Below are 25,395 nucleotides of genomic sequence, written 5' to 3' on the forward strand. Positions count from 1 at the left end.
GCAAATGAGCAGACCAGGGAACTGTGTGTGGAGCTGAATATCAGCTAAAAGGTGCTGGAAACTATGGCAGCAATATAGCACCAGGTAGGTCCCACAAATATTCACACAGGACCAGAAAGAACACTGCTTGCAAGTTTGTCAGGATCTACTGAACCAATACAAGGTTGGAGGTAAGTTTCCTGGATCACACCATTACCAGTGATGACACGTGGTGTCACTGCTACAAGCTAGGGTCAAAACAGCAGTCCATGGAGGGGTGACACGAACTCCCTATCAGTATGAAAAGTTTAAGATTCAGCAGGTAAAGTGACGTGCATTGTCTTATGGGATAGGAAAGGGGTGATATTTCTGGATTTCCTAGAACTCAGACAAGCCATCAGCTCTAACCACTACATCACAATGCTGGCTAAGCTGAAGGCTCAAACTTCTAGAGTCAGGCCAGAGAAGAAGACAAGCTTTCTCTTGCAACTCAATAACATCAGGTCCCATGTCAGTGCTGGTGCAGATATTGACAAGCAAGGTAGGCATTTTCATTGGTGAAAATGCATAGCTAATGGTGGTGGCTACATTGAAAAACAGTGTTTTGTAGTTGAGAATTTGCTCTATCAATTGGTGTTATTGAGCTTTTTGTATCTGCTGTAGTTTCCATGGCATTAAATAGAAAGCATTATTTTCGGAGAAATCTACACTACTTTCATTAAACTCCCTTAACTAAGCATTTGCATTTAGAAGTGTAATTTTGAGTGGTTCCAACAAAGTCAAAGTGGCTGATTAATGGTTGTTTTCTTCTTATACATCCTGTATACATTTTGGTCTTGGATTGCACATGCACTTTGACGTTACATATGTCCTTTTACAACCTGACTAATACTGAGCACACAGAAGCGCTGCTGGTGTAGCCTTGCTGAAGCCCTGCCTCCTGCCGCCGCCAGGTGGCGCTGTGAAACAGAGCTCAAAGCCTGCCCGCCCGACCCCCGCAGCGCCCCCCCGCGGCGGGGCGGGGAACAGAGGGGAGCACGGTAAGGTGAAAGGTGCACACAAGAATGCACCCACCAGCACCGTGCACACAATCACGCACGCTCAGGAATATACATTACCACGTACAGAGGCACCCCCCCCCCCTTCCCCCACATACATACAAGTTTTTCCTGTTTCACTGGGGATGTTTCAGCTTAAAAAATAAATAAATAACCCACACTTTCTCCCACTTCTCCCCCTCAAAATTATATTACTTTTTTTCTGCAGTGCAGCAAAACAATCCATCCAGACTAGATTTTCTGTTCGACCTCCAAGCCATTACGCAAGATGTTTCTGTAAAGTTTGCCAGTATTTTCTCCTGAGTATCAAAACAATAAGTTACAAACGCAGGACTCGGTCTACCCTTGAATTAACACCACTGAAATGAACCTAATTAAGCCAGGAAATCATGTATCCTGTGGGATTACAGGGAAAACAGCTTTGTTTTTCAACATTCAGAGATGGTGAAGAACACTCTTCAAAGGCAGCAGGCTGCCGTTTTGACAAGGTTCTAGCAGTAGGTGATAACATTTTGCAGCAGTCACAATTAGTTTCCCATTTTTATACCACTCGACCCGCACCCGGATTCCATTTTTATGAGCAACGTTATCTCAATTTTATCTCAGAAAACCACACTCATTTTAATTTGTGTAACCTTTTAACTTCGGCCTCGTTTAATTCAGATGAAGAAGGAGACATCAAGTCTAAATGAAATCAGGTTTAAAAGAGATAGAAGAAACTTCTTCCCCAGGGCCAGGGATTCAAAGCCAATGTTGGGAAGACTTTCTAACTCACGTACAAGTTGGGCGTATCTAGCAGGGCTTTATTTAAGGCTGTTTATATTCTCAATCTGAAAGCCAAAACTAAAAGCATAATCATAAGCTACCCTGATAGAAAATTTACATCCTGTTCTTTTCAATGCTTTCTTTTCTTCATTGAAACTGTAAGCCTCGAATCTTCAAACATCTTCATTTCTGTCAACAGACCAGAAGGAAACACTGTTTGATAATATTTCATAGGGCTGACACATCCTCATCCTGGAGTTCTGGCTGTTGAAGACACATTGTCACACTCCTACACGTTTTCAACATTCTGATTTATTATACCCATAATTTTACAAGCTTTTATGGAAGACTAAATTTTATCTAAATTTATGTTCAGCGTTTGGGGAAGCAGAGTTTAATACATTCAAAGTTATGCACTACCCAAAGAATGTGTTCTTAAATCACATTTAATTAATAAAAGTCACATTTCTATTTATTCTGTAGTTGAACCACAGATACGTTTTTTTGGCATTCTAGATATGAATATTTCAGGCTATTCTGACTGAATACATGTGGTATGTTACATTTAATTTCAGTTTTCCTTCTGTGGGCAAGTGTCATCCTTAAGAGAAATTGTTCCGTCTGATAAAAGTTACTACGAATTTCAAATAAGCATCTAGAATTATTTTTGTGATAGCAACTTAAAGCTGCGACTTCCAGTCTTACTGGTTTACTCTGCTGGCAAGAGCACAAATACCGTGCAAATTCTGTACGCCAGAAATTATGAATTCTCTCGTTGCCTTTTCTTTCATCTGCCCACTTCCAGGACACATGCTTACCCCCCCACTTTCATAAACACAAGCATTTAGAATGAGATAGAGCTCAAAATTGCAGAAGAGATGAAGGAATTAGTGGGTAGCTGGGAACCACAGATTTTTATCTCTGTACCATCTGGATATCCCTGGGTTTTTGCGGGCAAGCTGGCACCTTGCCTAGCTTCAGTAACTCCAAGGTCCCACTGAGTTTGAGCCATATTTACTCCCCTTCAAGCACCATGTGCTCTACACACTGTTTTGCAATCCCCGTGCCATGAAGGAAAAAATTCCCTCCTAAGTGTGACTCGTCTCCCTTCTGCTAAACCTTGTCACATCCTGAGAAGAGAACATCCTCCCAGATGGAAACCTTTTGCCCTATGTGAAGTATCATGCAGAAATGAAAAAAAGAATAATCAGCATTTACAGGGCTGCTCCCTAAAGTCATAGGAGCAGTAGCAGAGAACAAACAAGCACAGTCCAAGTGTATTGTGGGAACTATGCCATCTTCTCTTTCCGTAAGTTTGGAAAAAGACTGAGATAAGGGGTTTCCCAGAGCATAACAGCAATGATAAGATACTTAGAAATAGAAACATGGGCAATCATTACAAAAAAATGCAAAATGTCCTTCTGGTCACTACGGGCATTAATATTATCTTTATTAGCCTCATGTCAGATTCAGAGAAATATTGCAAAATAAGTATCTAGTGAGCAATAACAAACATGATATGCAGGTCCATGATAAGTCTGTCGTACTGGATGTACAAGCATGTTTGTTCTCCATCCTTCGCCCTTCCTGTAACTTACTCTTCACTTTATATAATTGCTTGCTATTATCCCTGCTGCACTGAATACTTAGGAAGTGAGAATGTGTGCTTCAAACAGCGTAAACACTTGAGCTTCAAGCGATGCCCGTTTGAACACAGCATAAAACCCTGCAGCCCATACTTCAGGAAGCAGAGCTATTACTGCTGACCACAAGGAATGTAACAACACCAAGGGGAAAGAAAATGCCTGCCTGGCTTGGTTTCCACCAGGTATCAACTTTTATGGTTCCTATTCCCATTTAGCTACTTTACAGAGTGCTTGCTGTGTTAGAATCAGGCTCACCGTCAAAAAGTCACAGGGGCAGATGCTCTGCAATTACTGCTGATAAAAGATTTTACACATCCATGTCAACTACAAAGTGCAGTGGATAGAAGAAAAGGTAGTAGGTGCAGAATTTTCCCTCCCTGCATGGTTCTAGACGTGTACATACCCATGCTTACTTAAATGCAGTGATAAAAACCTAGATGAGGGAAGAATAGTAATTGCAGGAACCCAGGGGAATCTTAAAAACTACTTCAAAAAACAGAGAGCAGGGCAGTTCTCAGTTGGCTGCTCAGAGAGCAAGCAGTGCATCAGCAACCGTGATTGCTAAGAATTGCTATTCAGATTCATCCAAGAGAAGAAAAGTTATGCTGCAACTAGGAGGAGGAGCAGAGAACAAACTGAGCGCTGAAAAGCACAGGATCCTTAGGCTTCACATACATTGTTTTGTTTACAATATATATATTTTTTTTTATCATGCTGAATATTTGGGTGCAGGGCTGAGTACCGCAAAAGAAACACTACCCTCATTGCTATGCTTTCAGAGCTGAGACCAGCTCTGATTCTTTTTTTTCTCTGAAGAAAGATATTATTGGCAAGGGCACGTTAGCTTCTGTCCTGCACTCGAAAGAACTTCTGGTGCTGTGTTCTGGAGGAAGAAAAAAAGGGAAAAGAAAGCACACAAAGCATGCAAGCTACTCAAACGCTTTTGGGCTCAGACGCCTCAAACATCAGATCTGAATCTTCTGGAAACCCAGACTTTGCTCTTTATATTGCATTGGCTCTGACACACAAGTACAGTTAATAAAGAAATTTCCATTTCAATTATTTTAGCACACAATATCACATAATGCCACTAACTAAGCTCCTATTAAAAAACAACAACAACAACAACAAAAACCCTCTACTTTCTGTGGAAAATGGCAGTGCTTCATCACAAAGCTTCTGGCAGAGAGCTAAAAACTTGTTTTTTTCATTGAAACTTGGGCCTGTCAAGTTTACGGTGCTCTAGTCATGCTTGGGATTGAAGTTTAGGCAGTGTGGGAGTGGGGCTTCCTGGAAGAAACTTAGACATTCAGGCAACGTCTATCACCAGGGTTAGAGAATATTTTTAAGGTTCCGGGGTTAGGAAACTTTTTCAAGGTCCCATCTTTCATATTTAAGCACCTACAGTGGAAGATGAAGGCGTAAGTCCTGCTGTGATTCCCACCTCAAGTTGCTCACAAGCATTTCTGCACCTTTCCTTCAGATTGATTGCCAAAGATCTTACGTTAGTTTGGCTCCTGGTCAAAATTAACTTCTGACAGGTTAAAGGCAGAATAAGTAAATCACTGCCATGCCTCAAAGCATTTCTTTTTCTTTTCTGTTTCCTACACCTATATTGATAGTCCCTTAATTATTCCGACTACGCCACCTCTCAGCCTAAGAACATGAGTTATATAAAAAGTTTCGGACTCACACAGTCCTGAAAATCAAATTATCTGGGTATCATTTTTCTCTCCTCCACAGTCCCATGCATTTATCTCTTGTCGTTAAACAGGAAAAAAAATAGCATGTTCATTAGCATTTTAAAAGTTGACAGAATCCAGAGGGCTTTGACTAGTCTCTCTATATCACTGCTTTCTTAAATCACAGCATATCCCAGCTGGAGAATAGTTGTAACAGGCAGGGTTAGAAACTTGCTCTCTTAATGATGTTAAAAACTCCCAGGGAAGAAAACAAGAAGTCAGCGGTAGGATACAGTGGAAGGAGCCAGGAGAATTTAGGCAGACTGATAATTGAGACAGAATCTGGCAATCACACTCAACAGCAAATCAAACAAACTACATTTTATGTCTTCTACAACATACATGAATACAGTCAATGGCTACAGCACAAATAAATAAACAAATATGGTACTCAAAGTGATACAGATATCGCATTTGGCGGTATCTGGGATGGAGGTATTTTGGGATGGATATATGAAGCCCTACATGTAACAGCATATTGTCTCCAATCCTACTTTATTTTTTTCCTCTTATAAATCAGAAAAAAAAAAAGAGGAAAGAGGTAGGTATTATTCAGTTAATTAAACTCTCTTGTGTAAATTCATTTAGCACTATTGTACATACTAAAACCTCTTGTCTTGGGATGCAGAGGGATGTGTGCAAGTTTAAAATCATTAGCTATTGTTATCTGATAACAACCCCCAAACTCGTGACATCCAAGTTGATTTAAAATGAAAGGGTGACAAACACAAAAGCCAAGCACTCCTCTCAGCCTTTCCCTCATTGTAACACCAGGCAGAAGAGACTTGGACTCTTCATAAAATGTTTGGCAAACAAAGGCCCTGTTAATTGACGAGCTATTGCTTTTACTGCTTCCTACCACAACTTGTGGGAATCTCTTAGACCCAAATCAATCTTGCACACAAGCGTTCCCACGAGATGCCACACGCATACCCCCATTTGAAGCCGCTTACAAGAAGTGCTGTAGCAGGCTTGCATAAAATCTTTGTGCAGTCTTCTGAAACCACGTGCAACCCTTTCATCCCCTGCTGGCCAGAAGGCTTTCTGTTTGTTTGCTTATTCTAACCAGGTTCTTTGTTTTCTGCTGTCTTACTGCTGTGCTTCTCCTAAATGATAGTTTCTTGCCTTTGCAAGGAGTGAGTTATAACAGAGATGTTTGCAGACTTCATTGCAGCCGTATGCCAATAAAAAATAGTCCCCTCATCAGAGACTGCTTGTTAACAGCTCTCCGTTATTGTTAAAGCTCTGTGTACTTAATTCTTCTTTGTCAATAGGAACAATCGATCTCAGCCTGTTAATTAGGAAAAATTTAACAAGACAGGGAACAGACACCTGACAGCATAAGCTCTCTGTTCCTTTGCTCTCGAGAACTATAGCAACCTACCCCCAGCGTGTAAGCTTCTTTTACCACCATTTAAAAGTGGGCAACTTATTTTTTTTTCTTTATATGCCTTAGTAATGCAACGTGCACCCTGCGGTATGCATTCATGTCATTTAAATGATAAGTCCTGTACTCCTTTCTCTGTACTGCAACAGCAGCCATTGACGCAGGGCACAGTCAGGAGGGGATGTTAACCAGCATTTACTTAGGTTCCTCAGGTACTTAGGAAGTTTAGAAGTCTTTCTTATCTTCTAGTATCCCTTACTTCATTAATTATTGCAATACCATGTTGGGTCATCAAACAGGAAAGACAATTTCTGTCTAAACAAGTCATGCCTGAGGAAATTAGAGATTTTTCCCACAATTCCTCAGTCTTTTCACTCTTCAGTTAGAAAATATCCCCCTAGAAATCTGTCAAATCGCCCATTTATCTTTCTTTAAATTTTTCCACACTCTCTTCTCTTAGGGATGGGAACTGTGCCCTTCAGACTTAAAACACAGTGGACATTGATGTGACCTATGTGAAATGATGGAGGAAAGGGAGAACAGCTGGAAGCAAAGTCAAAGCAGCAGGGAGCTTGCTGAAGTGTAGAAGGTGTATTTGAACTGATCCCTGATGGGCAGGAGGGGCAAATAATGTCTTTGAGGGAGGAAGGGATATGAGAAAGATGTGATATTTCCTAGGCCCATTGTCCTTAAAGAGTCACCTGGATCTTTAGGAAGCTGCTCATTATTTCTGCTCGCCTGAAATAAGACTTAATTGGTGTGGGCTCTTGCAGCACAGAAAGAGTGTTTCAATCCACGCTAAAATTTAAAGTGTTAAGGGAACGGTACAGGAACTGACTTAGCTGGGAGCATACACAAATCAGGTGAGCTAGAAAGATCTCCAAGTGGAAGAGATGTAGGATGACATTCAGATTCGCAGAGGGAAGAAATCTGACTGTAGAGATTCAAAGTGCCAATGAAAGCAAGTCATTTATACTGAATAATTACACTAAATTGTGAACATTTGCATTGGTAGTCTAGAGCATACTTGTCTTTCAGAAAAACTGTTATTAATTTCATGTTTAAATTTATGCCATGACTGTTATTTAAACTATTTTTAAGTTTTTATCAAAGTTTCTCAGAAAATTTTCAGATGTTTTGAGACAAATCAAGAAAAGACTTTAAATGGTTATAAACTACTTCACTAGGAAAAAGAAAAAAAAACAAAACAAAATACTCAGTGTTTCCCAACCAATATTTAAAGAAATTGCCCAACCTTCAGACAATTTCCTTGGTTTTTCACCTTGTTTCCAAAGTTAATGGGATTTAATATTTCAGACATCGTGCATGTAGTGTATAATCCTCCAAGGATGTAGATTTACTTTTCTAAGCTTGAAGAAAATCAGATAAAGAAGAAATAACTGGACTGTCTGTGTCACATCATTTTTCCTGTTGAAGTTCAGTGCATAACCAGGTCCATACCCTTCTACACCTATCTGCACAGTCATACTTGTACACCCAGCTGGAAGGTTATATTTTTTATTAGGCTAGAAAACCAATCTTTCAGGACTTGCAAAAAATCTGGAAGTGGGGGAGCTTTCAGAGGAACACTGAACATCCCTCCGTATCCCATTTCTGAATGCTTACTGCTCTCCACTTTCATCCACATGTAAGACAAATACTTCTTCTTACATCACTAACTTTGAGCAAATAAACACTGTTCTTACCAAAAAAAAAAAAAAAACCCACAACCTACTCCACTTTTTTCATCCTGACTAAAACTCAGTCTCTATCTCATAGACTTCAAAGTGGGGCAAACAGCATCTGCTGTAATTTGGAGCTGTATCAAAGCACATCAAGTACATGGAAATTCAGAAAGACGGGCATTTGGCACTGCATTGAGAATGGATATTTTAATTTGGACTTAACTTGTACTGCCAGCCTTCACTGCCATACACGTAATTATGCACTCCCCACATTTAATTACAAGATTCCCTGTAGACTGCAGTTGTTGTGGGAACATACTTCAGCAGCTCCCAATATTTGTTAAAGTAAATCTTTTAATGCAGTATCAGGGTGCTCCATCACCGATCTGACTGCAGGGGTGGAATCCATCCCAGCTATCTTCAGCCATCTCAGGGGCTGTGGGAGCCACAAAGGCTCCCCCTATAGTGACTAGAGAAAGATAGGCATCTGCAAGGGTAATCCATCCTACCTCTCTCTCTATTAAGTGAAGAGGAGCCCAGATAAGTAGTTCAGACTAGACACATTTTTTCTAAATGTCTGGAGCTACACAAGAATTCCACCCTCAGTGTTCAAAATACTAGCATATGTAGTTTCTCCTTATTTATCGCCATTGCAACGTCTGTTACTCATTGATTTAGGAACAGATTTCTTGGTGTGATTTCCTTTTCTTTGTGCAAAACTTTCATTATGCAGTTTTTGCACTCTAACACTCGGGAACATAAACAACAAGACATTTCCTGCACAGCCCCACAAGTACACCTGCAGACCAGCAGTGGTGTGCACATTGAGTCCCTCTGCGCAGAAGTGCAGAAGCCCTTGATGTATGCATGAACATGGAGCTGAGGCCACTTTTAAATTCAGTTCTCCAAACCCCTGTACTCTGCTTTCATCCCTTTAAGTTTCACTTGTTTTGCAACATTCAGGAGAGCAGCCGTGAGGACAGCCCCACAATATGCATCTCTGCTGGACAGACGGACGGCACAACCTATTCCATTTCCAATCCAGCTGGTAATACATGCATCCCTCAGCCATTCCAGCAATGCCATAATCTAGCCTGCAATTGTTCCCCAAATGTAACAACCCACCCCTCGCAGTTGGGGCTTCAGGGGAAGACCAGCCCTCAGCAGAGACGTCTCCATAGCACAGCATGCTCTCAGCATGGCAGCCCCTCGTATGGCTGCATGCCTCACATGCCCGAACGCTCAGCGCCCATGGTCTGGGTAACAGCAGTGTGAGACCATGCCTGTGGTCAGAGGGGCTAGTTATGAGTTTGGATACTCCCACTAAGAGATATGCTTCTCCATGGTTACCACTCTCATGCAAAGTCATTTTCCTGCCGAGCCTCCTCTTCTCCCTCCCTCCCTGGCTCTCTGTCCTGTCCTCTTGCTATTATTTTTAATTTTTGCAAATGTGCTACATCAAAAGAGAAAATGAAAACATTTAAGATAATCATAGTCTGACTATTTCAATGCAGGCTGTAAAGAAGGAAACGTGTAAACCAAGTGCTCTCACCGTGCAAGCAGAAACACACTCTCGGGCTCATAAAAGTAGTATCTGAGAAATAACACTTGATTAAAGCAGCCAGTCCCTCACTTAAGTAGGTGCTTATGGTAGGGAAAATATCCATGCTCTCTCTAGACCACTCTACTGACCTATCAAGAAAAGCAAGACCAGGCTAGACAGATGAATTATTGAGAGACAGCTGGGTTTCAGGCGACATGAGAGGAGATCCCTATTATCCTGTCCACCTTTCTTACACAAATGCATCTCCCCAGAGAAACTGAGTCATTAAAAGCCGGCTCATTCACTCTTGACTGGCAAAATGCATTGAGTGAGAGGCGATACATTTTCATTTTCAGCAAGAAATCTTAGTCACCCTAAGGAGTAGATCACTCGGGAAAGTGGTAATGGTATACGGAGCCTTTCATCCCCGCGTCACCCCTGTGAGGGCAGCCTGGCTTGGTAGCATCCCAAAAGTTATTAGCTAATGGGTTGTTTCAGTGATCTACATGAAATGAGCCTGGTGAATTTGGTCTGGCTTTCAGTAGACAATAACAAGGACCACAAGTGGTGATAAACAGAAACTGCGCTAACAAGTTGACAGCGTGGCAGGCGAGGATTGAAGGAAATGCATGTTGCATCCTTTATGGCCAGGGGCCTGCAAGGAGACAGAGCTCCCCAGGCCCTAATGCCCTGCTTTGTCTTGATTTGCACAGAAAATGCACATTAAAAACAGCAACAAAAAAACATCTTAACGACCACTTCACATTCCTTGGGAGCTCAATAGTGTCTACTAGGTACTGCTTTGAGCTGAAAATACCACAGACTTGAACAACCAAAGAGCTTTATGAAGACTGGGCTCTGCAATGCTGAATTTCTGGCATGTGTGGCGTGTTGAGCACATCATTTTGCAACTGTAAAATTTCCTTTTGTAAGTAACCACTCATTGTAATGGATTTATTAAGTGTGGAATAGCTCTATGTTTCTCTAGAAAAACAAACCACAGCCATCCCTCCTTGCTTTCTTCCTGTTTAATGCTGCCTCCAGTCCCCAAGGACAATGATGCCCTTTGTAACCCAGAATAGTCCACTGTTGGAAAAGTCCATTCCTAAGCAAAACCCAGAATTCATGCTTGAGTGAGCATTTTGCACCATCACCATCCCAGAAATACCTTGACAAGAATCTGTGTCACTTCCTCCATTACATTTCCACAATATATTCACTAAATAATTACAACTGCAAATCATCGCAGAAGAAATCTAATTTGGGGCAAGGAACTGCCTTTAATCTTTTAAATACCGCACAAGTTAAAGCACATCACGCTCAAGCCTGTTCCCATCGTATCACAGGAGTAGATTGGTATCTGCATATCCAGCAACTGCTTAGATAAGAGATTTGCTGGAAACTCATTCCCAAAAGAATATGGATGCAAAGCAGGCAGTAAACAGCTATTGCAGCCCAAAGATGCTTCTGTTAACTTGCTTCCAATTTAAATTATGTAAGAATTAACATGGGCCTAAATTCTGCAGGAAATGGGCAAGAGGTACTACGAAAAGGAACTACAGAGAGAGAGAATTCAGGTGTGGCATACACACAGACACTTTTCTTCTGCTGTCTATAGGGTTCAGCCCCAGAGATGGACATTTTATACAGATATAATTACCATCCCAAATCATCACACTGCCTTTCTCAGAAGGGATCATTACATCTCTTGCTTGAGGCTTTAAACCTCTTACTATCAGTAGCTGATTTGTTTCCTTCTTTAATGTACCTGGGACTGGTTGTTGTCAAGGAAAGGCCCTCAGGTCTGACCCTGTATGCCTATATTCCTTTATCTTTTCTCCTCCGAGATATCCCACTCCCCCACTGTGCTCTTCCAGGCGCAGCTGCTTTTGCTATTTAGGGAGTAAAGGAAAGTTGATCGAGGAGATACTGGCACACTAACAACTGGGCAATACGCAGTATTTAGGAAAAAGCAAGGCACAGCCCCAAAAGACTAAAGCCTGTCTCCACAGACTTTTTAACCACTCAGGTCTGCTTTCCCCTCAGGAGCATCACCAGAGAAAGCTGCAGTGTAAAGCTGCTGCCTCACCACTGCAGCTGAAGGGCAAGGGGACCTGATGAGAATGCAGGGAGCTATGGCCTTCTGCTCAGGACAGCAGGCAGGCAGCAGAGCCAGAGTCAGGGGTGCAGATCACCACTGACAAGGGTGACAACATATTTTCATTATTACAGGATTAAACTTGGGGGGAAAAAAAAGAAAAAAAAAACCTAACAAGAAAAACCAACCCCGAGCTGCCCAAATCTTCTCAGGAGTAGTGATGATATGATGATTTAGTGTACATTAATTCCACAGATTAGAAGGATTTTTTTTCTCCTCAAAACAGTCCGAGTTCTCTGCAGTGTCTCCATTAAACGTGTGTGTTAAAATACGTATTTATTTTTTTAACTCTATCATTCTCCTCCCCCCTCCACCTTTTTTTTTTTAATGATGCAGGAGAGCCATGCCTGGTACTGCAAAAACTTTGTGACATTCCACTGAAAAGTAAGGCTCCTCAGTCTTGCATTTTCTGCTGATAGCTAGCCCATCACTTGCAACAAAAGCAGCGATTTGAGCTTTGCATTTTACTGGTCTCACAGATCACACCAGTGAAGTCAAAGTTATCTACCCCAGCTATACAGCATTATCTTTTAACTTAATGGAAGTGAAAGAGAAGCCTGTGCTCATTACCCAAAGGATGCAATTATTACTTCCTCTTGATACTGTTGCTAGTCAAGGATGAAATCCAGGATATGACCTTTTCATTAAGCGTCAAGTCAAAATCCACCTGGGACAGCTTAGAGAGGCTACCCTCATCCTTTCACTCAGTAATTCAGAGCAAAATCCCTTGCTTCAGAAAGGAATCCTTGCAAAGGATCAGCATTTACTAGATGTTTCCTTAAACTGATCAATAGATGAAACCCAAAAAGCCTTTTCTCTCCTGCATGATCCCACTGCAAAAGAACATCACCAATTTTCTGCGTCAACCCACTCCCAAATACCATGCTCTATCTGCACACAGTATGTGGTCATGAAAAAGATGATAAACTGTGAATATGAGTTATACAATGTATTAGCACAGGAAAAAATCTTCAACAGATATCTTAACTCCAAGAGAAGGGTAGCGTTGAATTCCCTATATTGTTTCGTTTTGTTATGACAATAATAACATGCCTTTCAAAGTTCATACAGGGAGATTGAGTGCCAAAAGGCAAATACTTACAACACAAGAGCACTTGGTGCATTTATTTCCTTCAGGCCTAAATTCTTCTCCTTCATTGTAATGTCTCCCTTCAAATATACAACCTGGAAAACAGTATTTGAATAAGTTTAGCTAAGGATAGCACATTGCCTTTTTACTGCAACACACCCTTTCACAGGACAATATCAAAAGTAAATCATACAACCTCTCTGGTACAAATCACTCCAGAAACCTTTGCAAAGGCCTTGAGAATCCCAAAATATATTTTGGGGGAAAGCATTCTTCTACAGCAGACAAATCTGTACCAATGAAGTTGAGGCTAAATGAGGTCTTCCATTTAAAAGCAGATTTGAAACATTTTCATAAATCACTTACTTTTTCTTACTGCTTGTTCTTAGTCCTTGAGTTCATGTTAGATATTGGCAGATATTTTAAAAAATTTAAGTGTAATAAATCCATTATATCACAATGGGAGCAGCACTTGCCTACAAAATTTCTGTTTGAATCAAATTAGCAATAAAACCAGGTTAATTTGCTACTGCTTCACAAAGGCAATACATTCACGTTATCTTTCAAAAAACCAATCTTTCTTTTAGGATTACTCTTATATTTCCTCTCCAATCAAAATTCCTATCATCAGCCAGCAAAAAAAAAAAAACAGCTGACCAACTCTCTGAAAAAGGATATAAAGACATGCAGCCATTGCCAGAGGCTACATGTTCTCTACTAAAAATATTAAGCATTCTCTTGTGTCGTGTAGCTTATTACATGAGTCATTGGCCCATATTTTGGAAACTAGTAAAGTTTAAAAGTGGAGTTAGATCAACCTCCCAGGTAATACTTGTTATCATTACAAATACAGTTGCACTCATGGAGCAGCATCTCCCCATGGAATATCTCACCTGGACACACGGGGCAACACATCCCCACAACTTTGGATGGGTTTTTGCAATGAACAACACACTGTACCTCCGACTCTATTATCACTCCCTCCTGCAAAAGAGCAGATCACACGTGTTCACTGTTATTGTTGTGGTTGCCTTAAGAAGCTAAAATGCACGATTATTAACAGTACAATTACAGCAGGGCAAATGCTGTGGAGAGCTGTGTGTCAAAGGCCCTTTTCTTTCTGTGTCTGCTGCCTGGTATCAGGATGCAGGTTGATCTGCGCCAAAAGATTCACTTGAATCTCCCTGATTCCAGATGCAGGATTTGCCTTAAAATGCATCAGGTAAGAAAGGAAGAACCTTTTTAGGAGAAGGAATCCTGCTTTATCAGGCATCCTTAGCCTTAGCAATCTGCCATGCAGCTTTGGTGGAACCAGAAACAAGGTATCCCCCTTTCCCCTCAGAGGAAAAAGACTTAGCAGATAAAAGCATCTTGTTTTGTAGAGGTGAGATGCTTGTCTTTGATGCTTCTCCTGATAAGTATTAGTAAATTAACATTTCCTGTACTTCTTGTTCAAGGAGTCAAAGTCCTTTTCAACAAACCTGGGTGTGAGGATCTGTGTTAAGTTGCTACACTTTTTTTGCTGCTTGCAGCTTTGCATTTGGAGATAAGAGAAACCTGGTGGTTTTTTTTTTAAACCTGTGGGCCTAGGGTAAACAGGATTACTCAGTTGTGCATTTAGGTACTGATACAGGCCATAAAGAATTACTCATTTCATGTAACTAGTAGTGGTCAGAGTATCTAAATCCCATCTTTGAGTTCTTTTCATTAAGTGCAGCAGTACAAAATACTGCTACTTAACCTTTGTTCTTCCTCCTGTATCTGTCTTTAAAAATATGTGTTGGTATCACAGAGTAGAAGCATCACAGACAGAGAAAAATTTCAAAACCCTTTTTTCCTCTTGGTGGAAGCTCTACATACTCAGTAATCTCTCTTGTTTCTAATAGCTGCAATTCTTAGTAGCTGCTTGAGTGCTACTACTAGAAATGGATCAAGTTATCAGGAAAAATCACAGAGCTACTCACAGGCAGAAACTAAAAATTACTTACACAATTGCTTGTTCTGTGCCTGAAAATGGTCAGTCTTGCAAATATTACGGTTGCACATAGACAAGCTACCAAAAACATCAGTGTTAACAGGGCAGAAAAGACTTGACTGTGGGTTTCTCCTAAAGGGCATTCCAGGTACATGGACAACATACACACAAAAGCACTGAATTACTGAAATAGTAACTTGTATTTCAGAAAATACCTAATGCACTGAGAAAAGAGGATTTATTTCAAGGTCAAGACCAAAAGGAAATGTCACAGTCAAGTACTACTCTTTCAGCATCGTTTGGGTCTCAGAGTACTCATCTCATGTACAACCTACAATTCTGGATGTCTGGTTACAGTGGGTCACTTCTGAATGCATTTCAGCTGCTTTAAATGCAAAGTCCTTACTGTGCTTTGAGTATAAAATATTTTGGGTTATTTGAACCGGATAAAAAAGGCTCTGAGTTTTATGGAAAAGTTCATGACTCAATTACTGTGGTACTTATGACATGCTTACCTGGCACTGGTATGTAATACAGGGATTGCTAGGGAGGTGCCATCTCATAGAGCTGTTGTATGTCTTTCCTCCAAAAGTGCAGTCTGGAGGGAGAGACAGAAGCACACATCAGTCCAGCTGAATGCAGCAATTCCCTGGAAGACTGCTGATGATGATCATAAAGCAGCATCCTTAATGTGCCCTGTTCTCTGCCTGGAGTTATTAGAAGAGGCAGAGCTGAGAGCTAACGAGCAGGATTGTGCCATGTCAGGTCTGGCAGCAGCCCCCTGGATGTCTGCTCCTAGTGCACAACTGGCCAGGCTGCTTACAAACTGTGACCATTCAAAACAAACCAAAATCAGCACCAATATGCCTAAAAATGTGTGTTGCTGGTAATTCAGTGGCCTGTTCATGAGCAGCCTGTACTCCCCCTCTGCACCAGAGGAGAGAGAATGAGACAAGAGCCAAAAATGTCAATCGTCCAGTCTGTCCCCATCCATTACCAAATCCCCCAGGAAAGCTCTTCAGACAGTGCAGCTCAGAATGGATGCATTGACATCAGAAGCACTCCCCCTTCTTTATGCCTTTCAACTTTCGTGACATGAGATCAACATCCATGTAAACCAAAGGCCATCAGGCTCTCCATGTGGGTGGTGAGTAGGAGCATTGTGGAGCCCCACAGGGTTTAGCTTTGTATGACCTTCTGTGTTACACTACAACTTCATTAACAGCAAAGAGGTTGGTTCACCCACAGACAGGTTCTGTGCACATCTTTTTAATGCAAAACGAAGTTTTGTTGAAGCCTTTTGGAAAAAAAAAATCATTTTTGATTACGTGATCCTACTAGTTTCCTTCTCACTCTTTTCACTGTTCTGTGGTATTTTGCAAAAGATAGAAAAAAAAGAGAGAGAGAAGAGAATAAAATAAAACAGCAGACTTATTAAGTAGAAATAAAGCATTTGTTAAGAAAAAGTTTGTTTACCAATGTAAAATTGTACCAATTAAAAATTAATTATTTGGAGAGACAAAGTGATTCTGATCAAAACTTTCAAAAGCAGCACATACCCCAATTTCTACAGAAAAATACGCCCACTTTCCTTTTACTGCTGCAAGGGTTTTTTCCTAGTCTATTTTATTGCAAATAGGCTTGATGAAAGAGCCCAAGATTTGAACAGAAGTCCTGACTGGACTGTTACAATCCAGACACAGAATCATCAACATCAGTCAAATGATGCCACGGAGCCATATGCCTACCCAGACTTCAGCAAATATTCTACCAGCCATTTTCTGATGCGCAGGGTGCCCTGTCCTTAATTGCTTTCAGCTACATTTTGCACCCTTCTGAAAACAAAGACAAGTTATCAGTCCTACACCAGTAGATCTTCTACCCCAGTGTGCAAGAAAACTTTAGGGTAACAGTTCTGAATGGCTGAGGAGCTTAAAATACCAACAAAATCATTTTGTGTCCAAACCAAAATTGAAAGGAAACCTGGTATATGAAGATTATTTACAAACTCATCAACTACCTTCAGTTATGATCTTAAACAAAAGAAGACTTGTACTGTAGTACTTGCAGCATTCAGAAGTTCTTCTATGCTAAGTAAAGATCAAAACACGAGAATTCTGCAGGTGATTTGGCAATTTCACTAGTTTAAGCTGAAACCAGTATGTTTTTACAAGAGTTGATCAGCAGTCTTGAGACTTGACAAATACTGAAATACAGCTCTGAATCTCACTTTTTTTTTTCTCAGTAGCAAAGCACCTACAGAGTGATTTTGAATGATCAAGTGTTTACATTCTCTGTATTTTAATAAAGCTCTGTGTGAGAACTTATACTTGGAAGTCAATGTCAAATGAGGAACTTGAAGTCCTATATATTTCTTAAGCATTTTAAAGTCCCCTTCTGAAACATATCATTTTTGTATTGATATTTGTACCAAAAAAAAAAAAAAACCAACAAAACCAACCATGATATGTACATTTTGTCATAATACTACTGCCCAGCACAAATCCTGACAAAAACAAAGCATTTTAGCAGCCTCTATTTGCAGAAAACAGGCCATAATGGGATTCTGAGCGCAATTCAAGACAGCTTAAACACATGCTTGCCTTCTAAGCACTCAAAATGGAACAAGTTGTGTTGCTGAACATTCATGTGTATGTTTTACCATATAGGTCTGGACTCTTCAGCACCATGCAGAGCCACGGCCCAGCTTGGAACCTACTTTTGACTGCAAAATAACTCACATATTTTCTCACCGCTCACGTTTTTTAACATGAAGTTTTTTCTCTGTAAGAAAGCTAATGACCCTGGACTAATCTGTAATGTGCAGATGTGCACATTAAACTGAAATTTTCAGTTTAAGGATTAGTCTGGCCAAAATCACAAAGGCAGTGCTGCATCTGTGCAGTACCCAAGAAGCACCAGCAATTGTCCCTGCAGAAAGCAGTAAGGTGGAAGCCAAGCTCCCACTGTCCATCAGCCACATACTCTGGTGACGCAAGGGGTTTATTGTCAGCACAACAAATGTCACTATGGCAGGGAGAGCTTGCAGATAGCAAAAGTAACAATTTGAAAGGGAAACCAGAATGGAAAAGTCTTAAGAAGAGCTAGAGGTATGGAGACTGCTCCCAAACATAGGCACAGGTCAGCAGGTTGAATGAAAAATTCAGAGCAGCGTCATGTAAGCACCAAAGCTATGCCCTCCATCCCTTCTTCAAAATGGAAAGAAAACAAAGCCTACATATCAGACAGTTTTTGTGATCCTCACTTACAGCGTACAAATCTCTCATTTGACATCTGAAAACACACCCGGACTTTCCTAAGCCACTTAATGACAGCAGGGGAGCCTATGAGCTTCATTTAAATTCAGCTAGATGAAACCTTCCTGCCCTAATGTGCCAACTTGATTTAGCCATCCTAGCTCACCCATGGTTAAAAGTCCACCACCATATCTCATTGGTAAAGCAGCAGTTACTGGATGATTCGCATCCAAAGACCTCAGTGGAGGTGCTGATGCCTATTTCTACAACAGACTACATCCTAGCATACTTCAAGTTTCTAAAAGCCATTTTAATTCCCTGTGGAAATGTTATTACATTAAGTTACCATCTCCATCCGCCATTTAAAAGGGAGAATGGGAGAAAATAATAAATCAAGAAAGACCAGAGCCTAGCACAATCACTTGAACGCTAAGCACTTACTTCAGACTGAATGCACACTTAAAAACATTGGAAGAAAAAACAAGAGAGAAGGTTTTCAAGAGAGGAACCCCAAAACCTCACGAGAAGAGATTTCAGTCAGTCCACTGTGAACCGGTAATTTTATTCTCATGACTTACAACCCACCAGTAAAACCTTCAAGATTCCAAGTACAGGAGGACATTTAATATCAGATGGTCTGTATCCGTTTTAACGGAGCTAATGTGATTCATGTCAGTCAAGAAGTGTGACCTAATTTTTTAGTCTTTCCTGCTTCTTTCTTTAGGAACAGCTGGTGTTCTATTAATGTAATATATTAACTTTAAGTTAGTTGTAGGTTTTGTTCCTATTACCACCTTCAATCCAAATAGTTCAGATAAGTCCTAGATAAACATGCAAGCTGAAGGTTGCTTATCTGAACCAAACCAAACCACCAAACACTTTGAAGCTGTTCAATTGTGATACATGCAGTGAAAACTGCTAATTACCTTACAATGACTTAATAAAGGCAAAATGTTCTTCTACACTTAAGCCATTCCTGTACAATAAATTACCATAAAATAGTTCTAATTCTAAAGCTTAATCTCTTCTAATTTATTAATTTATCTGTTCTGGTTCAATGTTGTACACACCTTCTTTGAGCACCCTGGTTTCGAACATTATAAACCAATCTTTGGCTAATTTAATTTGAAGGAGAGCAATTTAATTCCAAAATAAGCAGTCATCCAGATTTGGACTGAAGTAACAAAAGATGCAAATTACAGCAGATTTCATTTATGACATGTGGGCAAGCTGACAATCAGGAAGCCATTTATCATTCCAGACCCTGCAACATTTTTAAATGACCCCTCTCTCTTCCCTAGACACCAAAGTACAGAGCAGTATCGTGAAAAGAGGGAAACTGACTGGAGAAGACAGTTTAGTAGTGCTAAAACTCAACCCCTGTCCTCAGAAGTTCATTAAAAACAAGGTTTTATTACTCAATTTGACATTGCCTAATAAGATTCCAGAAGAGAATTTTGCTTATGTTAGGCTAATGAGAATTTGATAGACAAGTCATTTCCGTATTCTTGCAAGACAAAATGATAGAGCATAGTAGACTGGCTCCCCATTCCTCATTTCTTCAGCATTTTTCTTCTTCTATTAGTCTTTTTCTTGCTTTTCCTCCACTTTCTATTTGAAAAAGTAACCTCTCTATTGACATGGAAAATAAACATCAGGAAAAAGAAAACAGCCAGAAGACATGTTATATTTAGTTTTTGATAAATTAATCCTCAGGGAGGATCCAGGCATGCTAACACTAAATACCAGTTCTAGCCAAGCAAAGAAAAAAAGAAAGGAAAAAGAAAAAGAAATCAAAACAAAAAATAATTTGTACATTGTGTAGTATTAAATCTGTTGGCAAAAATATGAGAAGTCTGAATCACATATACACTTACTAGAAAATATATTTTCACATGTCTTAACAATGGTAAAGCCACTGACAGCTACTAGAAAATAAAACTTCATATTGGGTAATCCTGGTTTTCTTTCATCAACACAGAAGTAGAAAAAAATATACAAAATCTCCCAAGCTTATTAAGTCATTCTCTAAACAGTGAAAATCCAGCTCTTTCTCCTCTAACTGTGTACAATCAAACCTATTCACAGCTGAGCCACTGCAATCATCATGACCAAGAGATATGAGACACAGGGGCCATACAAGGGGCATTCAACACAGTGGAGTAAAATGACCATGGGAGCGAGCTATGCCAGTACCACAGTGCTCACAAGCATATGATGCAATCCAGCTCATGTTCACTGAACAAATAACAGCAGAAGGCAAGACACCACCCCCTCCCAGTGCTTTGGTCTTCCTCCCCGTTGGAACTGAATTTTGCCGTTCCAAATGTCTCACGTTTCACCTATATGTAGGAGGTAGGGAAAAGTCATTATGTGGGGTCCATAAGAACCTTAAAATCTACAATACTGTATAGTTAGATCTGCCACTGATTCCTGTTCTGATATCTAATGTGCTAGCCAAGGCTGACAACTGGAGAATCGTGACCTCCTATGGCTGCGAGGAGTGTGATGAACAATGTCATCATTTATTCCTGATTTTCTCACACCAGCAAAATCATTCACAGTCATCTTACATTACAACTGTAAGTACATCTTACAATTCCAAAGTTAAGTAAAAAATTATTATTCCAGTCATGGGTCCAATATTATAAAGTGTTTATCATATTGTTCCAGAGCAATGTTACACGGGAAAGCAGCATTGGAAAGCCTCCAATGGTCTTGAATTTTCTTCTACTTTGCTGCACTGGACATGATGCCCACACACATGGTACCAGTGCATCTGTGTATCACCTCAGACATCTCATACTATTTTCTAATACAAGAATTCTGAACAACTTCTCTGTGATTGCTAAGGTCTGGGTATCTGGTGTTTGACTGCAGAAGTATTTATGATAACATGACAACACAGTTCATAAAAAAAATATTACATAAATAGAGAATTAAAGCAATCAAGTGAACAAGCACGGCACTATATTAAGGCCACAGTATTTAACAGATACCAAAGGGGTACGTAGTAAGACTTTCATAAGAAGAGTTAATTCAAAGGAAGTGGTGATGATATAGAGACCTTTTCTTAGGCATAGCCAGAAGTAACAAAAGCTGACACCACAAATGGATGATACTATCCTTAGCTGCAACCAGTCATTGCTACAAAATCCCTGCCTTTACTTGAAATACCAAGTTAAAAACTGAATGAATGTTGAGGTTAACTTGAACCCTAGCCTCAGAAACTGGCCTCCTGGCTCAGAACTGCAGCACATTAGTGCTGAGAGACTAAGAGGCAGTGAGAAATGTCAACCAAAGAGTCAGCCTTGATAGGTCCCCAAACCATCACTTTCCATATCAAGTTTCAGACAGATGCCAGGATTAGATTACTCAAATGAAGGTGAGAAGGTTTTTAGTAAGACAATATATGATTATCTTCCCACCCCATAACCTTCCATCCACCCATATCTCTAAGAGTTTGCCCTAAGGCATATAAGGATGGACTGCAAGTAATAGTGCCCATCAATGCCTCCACAAAAAGTTCCCCACCAAACTGGTAGCAATAAACTGGTATTATCTGTTTCATTCTGGGGACATTCACAAGCAAACTAAGTGCCGAATGTAAGGTTCCTGCAAGGCATTAGTAGAGTAGTCAGAATAGCAATAAAGTCATAATCGCGCTCTAACTTCTTTGCAAGCCAGCCTTGGTAGAGGAAATTAGTTCAATCATCAAATATGATATCCTTTCCAAGAAAGGTACAATTAACTGTGATAGCTTTGGATATTCAATATTCTAAAGAACTAGCCATGCCCTTGCCTGGTTTTCTGGTAGACTCCTAACAAATGGAGAATAGCTTGTGAAACTCAAACTTCATTGATTAAAACAAACAGAAAACAAGAAGAAAGGAAAGAAGGAAAGAAGGAAAGACGGAAAGACGAGAAGGAACAGTAATTCTCAAAAGTTAAAAAACATAGAAAAAGCAAAATTGCATGTGGGAATTGAAAGAAATTTCAGATGGCAAATGATACATGTTGTGACAAATATCCACTGATTTTTCCTTTGTAAATCCATGGAATATCCATATTCTTAAGATAAAAGTAGGGTATGGCGCACAACTTTAGAAATGCAAACTTTACACGGCCCTGAGCTGGTAATACCTCTTCACAGAGCAAACAACTTATTATTGGAGGTGCAGAGAGCTCTATATCCAAGTGACATGTCTCCAACCAACTAAATAAGAAAATGCTGCCAAATCTATTTCTATAATCTCAGTGATCTCATATGTTTTCATTAAGCATATTAAATAAAATGAAAGATGAAAAGTGGCCTATTTATCCTGTGCTAAAGTAATAAGAGGGCTTAATTTTTTTCATACTTTCAAAATGAATAGTATGCTAGAGGTGTATGGTATGTTTTATAAACTATAGTAAGTATCTGTCAGAAGAGTAATCTCACTGAAAGTTTTCCCTATTATGCTGGGTTGTTTACATTCTGCTTGCAGCAGGGAGCCATAATCACAGGTCTACATTTCTCTGTTCCAGACTTTGCACAAACACACTGTAAGAGCGAAGTCCTGCCCCACTGACTTCACTATCCAGGGTCCTCTGTGCTGAAAGTCAGGATCAGTGATAAAATACATCGCTGGTCTGGAGGATTAAAATATTAAGTAAAGCCAAATCTCTTAATGTGTTAGGGACAACATGTTGTTTCCATCACTGTGAATGTCATTCTATTTTTCTTTCTGATTGCAAAAGCCGTACTTGCTGCTGTTTTCTTTTTCCTTTTTGTTTATGCGCAGAAAGTAACAAAGTGCTAAAAATTGTCTAAGTAGCATAAAGATACCAAAGTAGGAGTAAAGGACTTATGCTCAGTATGTAGTCATTTGCAGAAGAAATTCTCTAGCTGCAATTCAGGCTCTCCAGTGAGAAAAGCTCTAAACACTCAGCTGGATGCACTACTGCAGACATACAGTATTTCTTAATTCCAGTATGGTTTATGCTATCAGAAATACTGGGCATACATACCCAGCCCTCATGCCTTCCCCAGAACAGCACAAAATATCCTGGCAGCATTGTCACAAATGACTCATGAGTGGTGGTTTCCATTCTGGAAACATACTCTTTGGTTTTGATGTTATCCTCCTGTTGCTGTATTCAATGACAGCAGCCACCCATTCATTCACTCACTCATTCATTCATTTCTTCACAAGTTATGAAGACCTGAAGCGATCTAAGGGAGCTGGCAATAGCCCATAAAGCCTGATTAAGCCTTTCTAGACTATGGAAACTATGCCAAGAAAAAAAAAAGCCATCAGGTTCTAGTGTCTTTTTTTTTTTCTTGGTAACATTTTGTTTGTGTTTAGAAGAAATGCAACCAGCAAAAATCACAGCTTCCCTTTTCCTGCCTGCACTCCCTCTGGGCATTCTGGCAGTCTGACAAAGTAGTAACTGAGAACAAACGCTGCGGGGTCAATCCCAGCTGCAGCTGAACTCTGCACTGAGAGTTCTGGAGATCTGCAAGGACACCAAAGGGAGCTGATGGGACACCAAAGAAGGCTGAAGAGCCTCACAGCCAGGCTGGTGTGTACATCCTTCATTCCCCAAATGCTTCCCATAGGACACTTGTTTTAGATTTTTGCACAGAATAGAAAGGGAATTCTACCAGCATTCAGAAGAGCAGGAAAGCAAGCAGCTTCCCCAGAGAGGTGGTTCCATCTGTCTCTTTCTATGGCATCAGGACATCCCAGTGAAAACGCATCGAGACACGCAATGTGAAATGGCATCGAGACTGATGCAGTTACACACGAGACTGATGCAGTTACACAAGTGCATAGTTAGCTTTACCTTTCGCTTTACCTTTCAGAAGGAAAAAAGTGTTCAGTAGTTCAGCATTTCCTTTGCAAAATTAGGCCCTCAAGATCCTTTTTTTTTAAATTCCAAAATGTAAAGCTGCCCTTGCAGCTTAAGTACATAGAAACTGCTGTCTTGAATCCAACTGAGCATTCTTCTAGCCAAGTACCTCATCTCTGATGGCATCAATTTCCTCTGCCATTTTATCACCAGTTACCAATGTCCTAAGAACCTTCTGCAGCTCCTCATAGTCATTTCTGCTCTCATGCTACACTACAGTATCAGCAATCTTTCTGTTACTTCACGCTCTGCTAGATCATTTTGAGCATCTTGACAAGTTGAGAACCTTGAAGAAACTGCTGGTAACCTTTCTTCGTTACAAAAGCAATTGCTCATTGTCACCACCTGTCTGTTATTTGCTAATGAGAAGAGTTTATCTACAAACTTGGGGCTGCCTAGTTCCTGTAGGAGAATTTGGTGGGAAATCTTGTTGGATGCCTAATAGAAGTCTAGGAAGATATCAGCCATATCTCTCTGTCCATATACTTAACTGACCCCTTCAAAAGACTCCAACAGTTTTATAAGACAGTGTTCCTCCCACTTAGTTACCTATCTGTCTCTTAATTCTATTTTTTGAACACTTTTATTAATTTTCCTGTTAGAGACATCAAAGATACTAATCTGCAGATGCCAGACTCAAGTCTATTAGTAATATATAATGTAATACTCACCTCAGTGAAGGACAACAAAATCCAAGAAGGACTCTGAATTAAATTTTCAATGTAATGATAATACTTATACACACAAATGTTTGTGTCCTCATCTTTGAAACATTAACTTTTTTTAGTGCAGAATCATTCTGGATGCACAAATGTGCATACATAGAAAACTTTCAGGAAATCTCAGATACACATCCCTTTACCAAAATGGAGAATTAACCTCTAGCATAGTCAAACTAAAAATAGGACATTTTTTGCCATAAATCTGACACTAAATAACATCCGACAAAATAAATAAATTACATTTAACCTTTGTGCAAACTTTAACTACAAATTCTCTTTCAGTAATGCTTTCTTTTTTTATTTTTTTTTCCGTTTCATTTCCTTTTCTTCTAAGTATCAGTCTTAGACAAATCTTCAGACTAGGGCTTGCCAAACCTATTCTAAAGTTGCAGCACAAGTGAAGACCAGCTAGCACAACTCTGCAGTCATTTGGGAAAAACATATATCCATCGTGTTTCTTCTGTCTGAATTTCAATGTAACCTGTTCTGCATT

The 25,395-nt window shown here is 40.0% G+C and overlaps 1 protein-coding gene across 2 annotated transcripts in view; it reads right to left on the reverse strand.

Moving 5' to 3' along the window:
• BMPER (BMP binding endothelial regulator) overlaps positions 1–25,395 on the reverse strand; it is a 147,444-nt gene that overhangs the window by 99,213 nt on the left and 22,836 nt on the right. For both annotated transcript variants that reach the window (XM_015281550.4, NM_001007080.2), the window contains exons 4-6: positions 15,544–15,626; positions 13,947–14,037; positions 13,066–13,148 (exon numbers count right to left, since the gene is read on the reverse strand). In XM_015281550.4, the coding sequence (XP_015137036.1) occupies positions 13,066–13,148; positions 13,947–14,037; positions 15,544–15,626 (257 nt within the window). The remainder of the gene's footprint in view (positions 1–13,065; positions 13,149–13,946; positions 14,038–15,543; positions 15,627–25,395) is intronic.

Source organism: Gallus gallus, chromosome 2 (genome assembly GCF_016699485.2).
Source record: "Gallus gallus isolate bGalGal1 chromosome 2, bGalGal1.mat.broiler.GRCg7b, whole genome shotgun sequence".
Classification (NCBI taxonomy): Eukaryota; Metazoa; Chordata; class Aves; order Galliformes; family Phasianidae; genus Gallus; species Gallus gallus.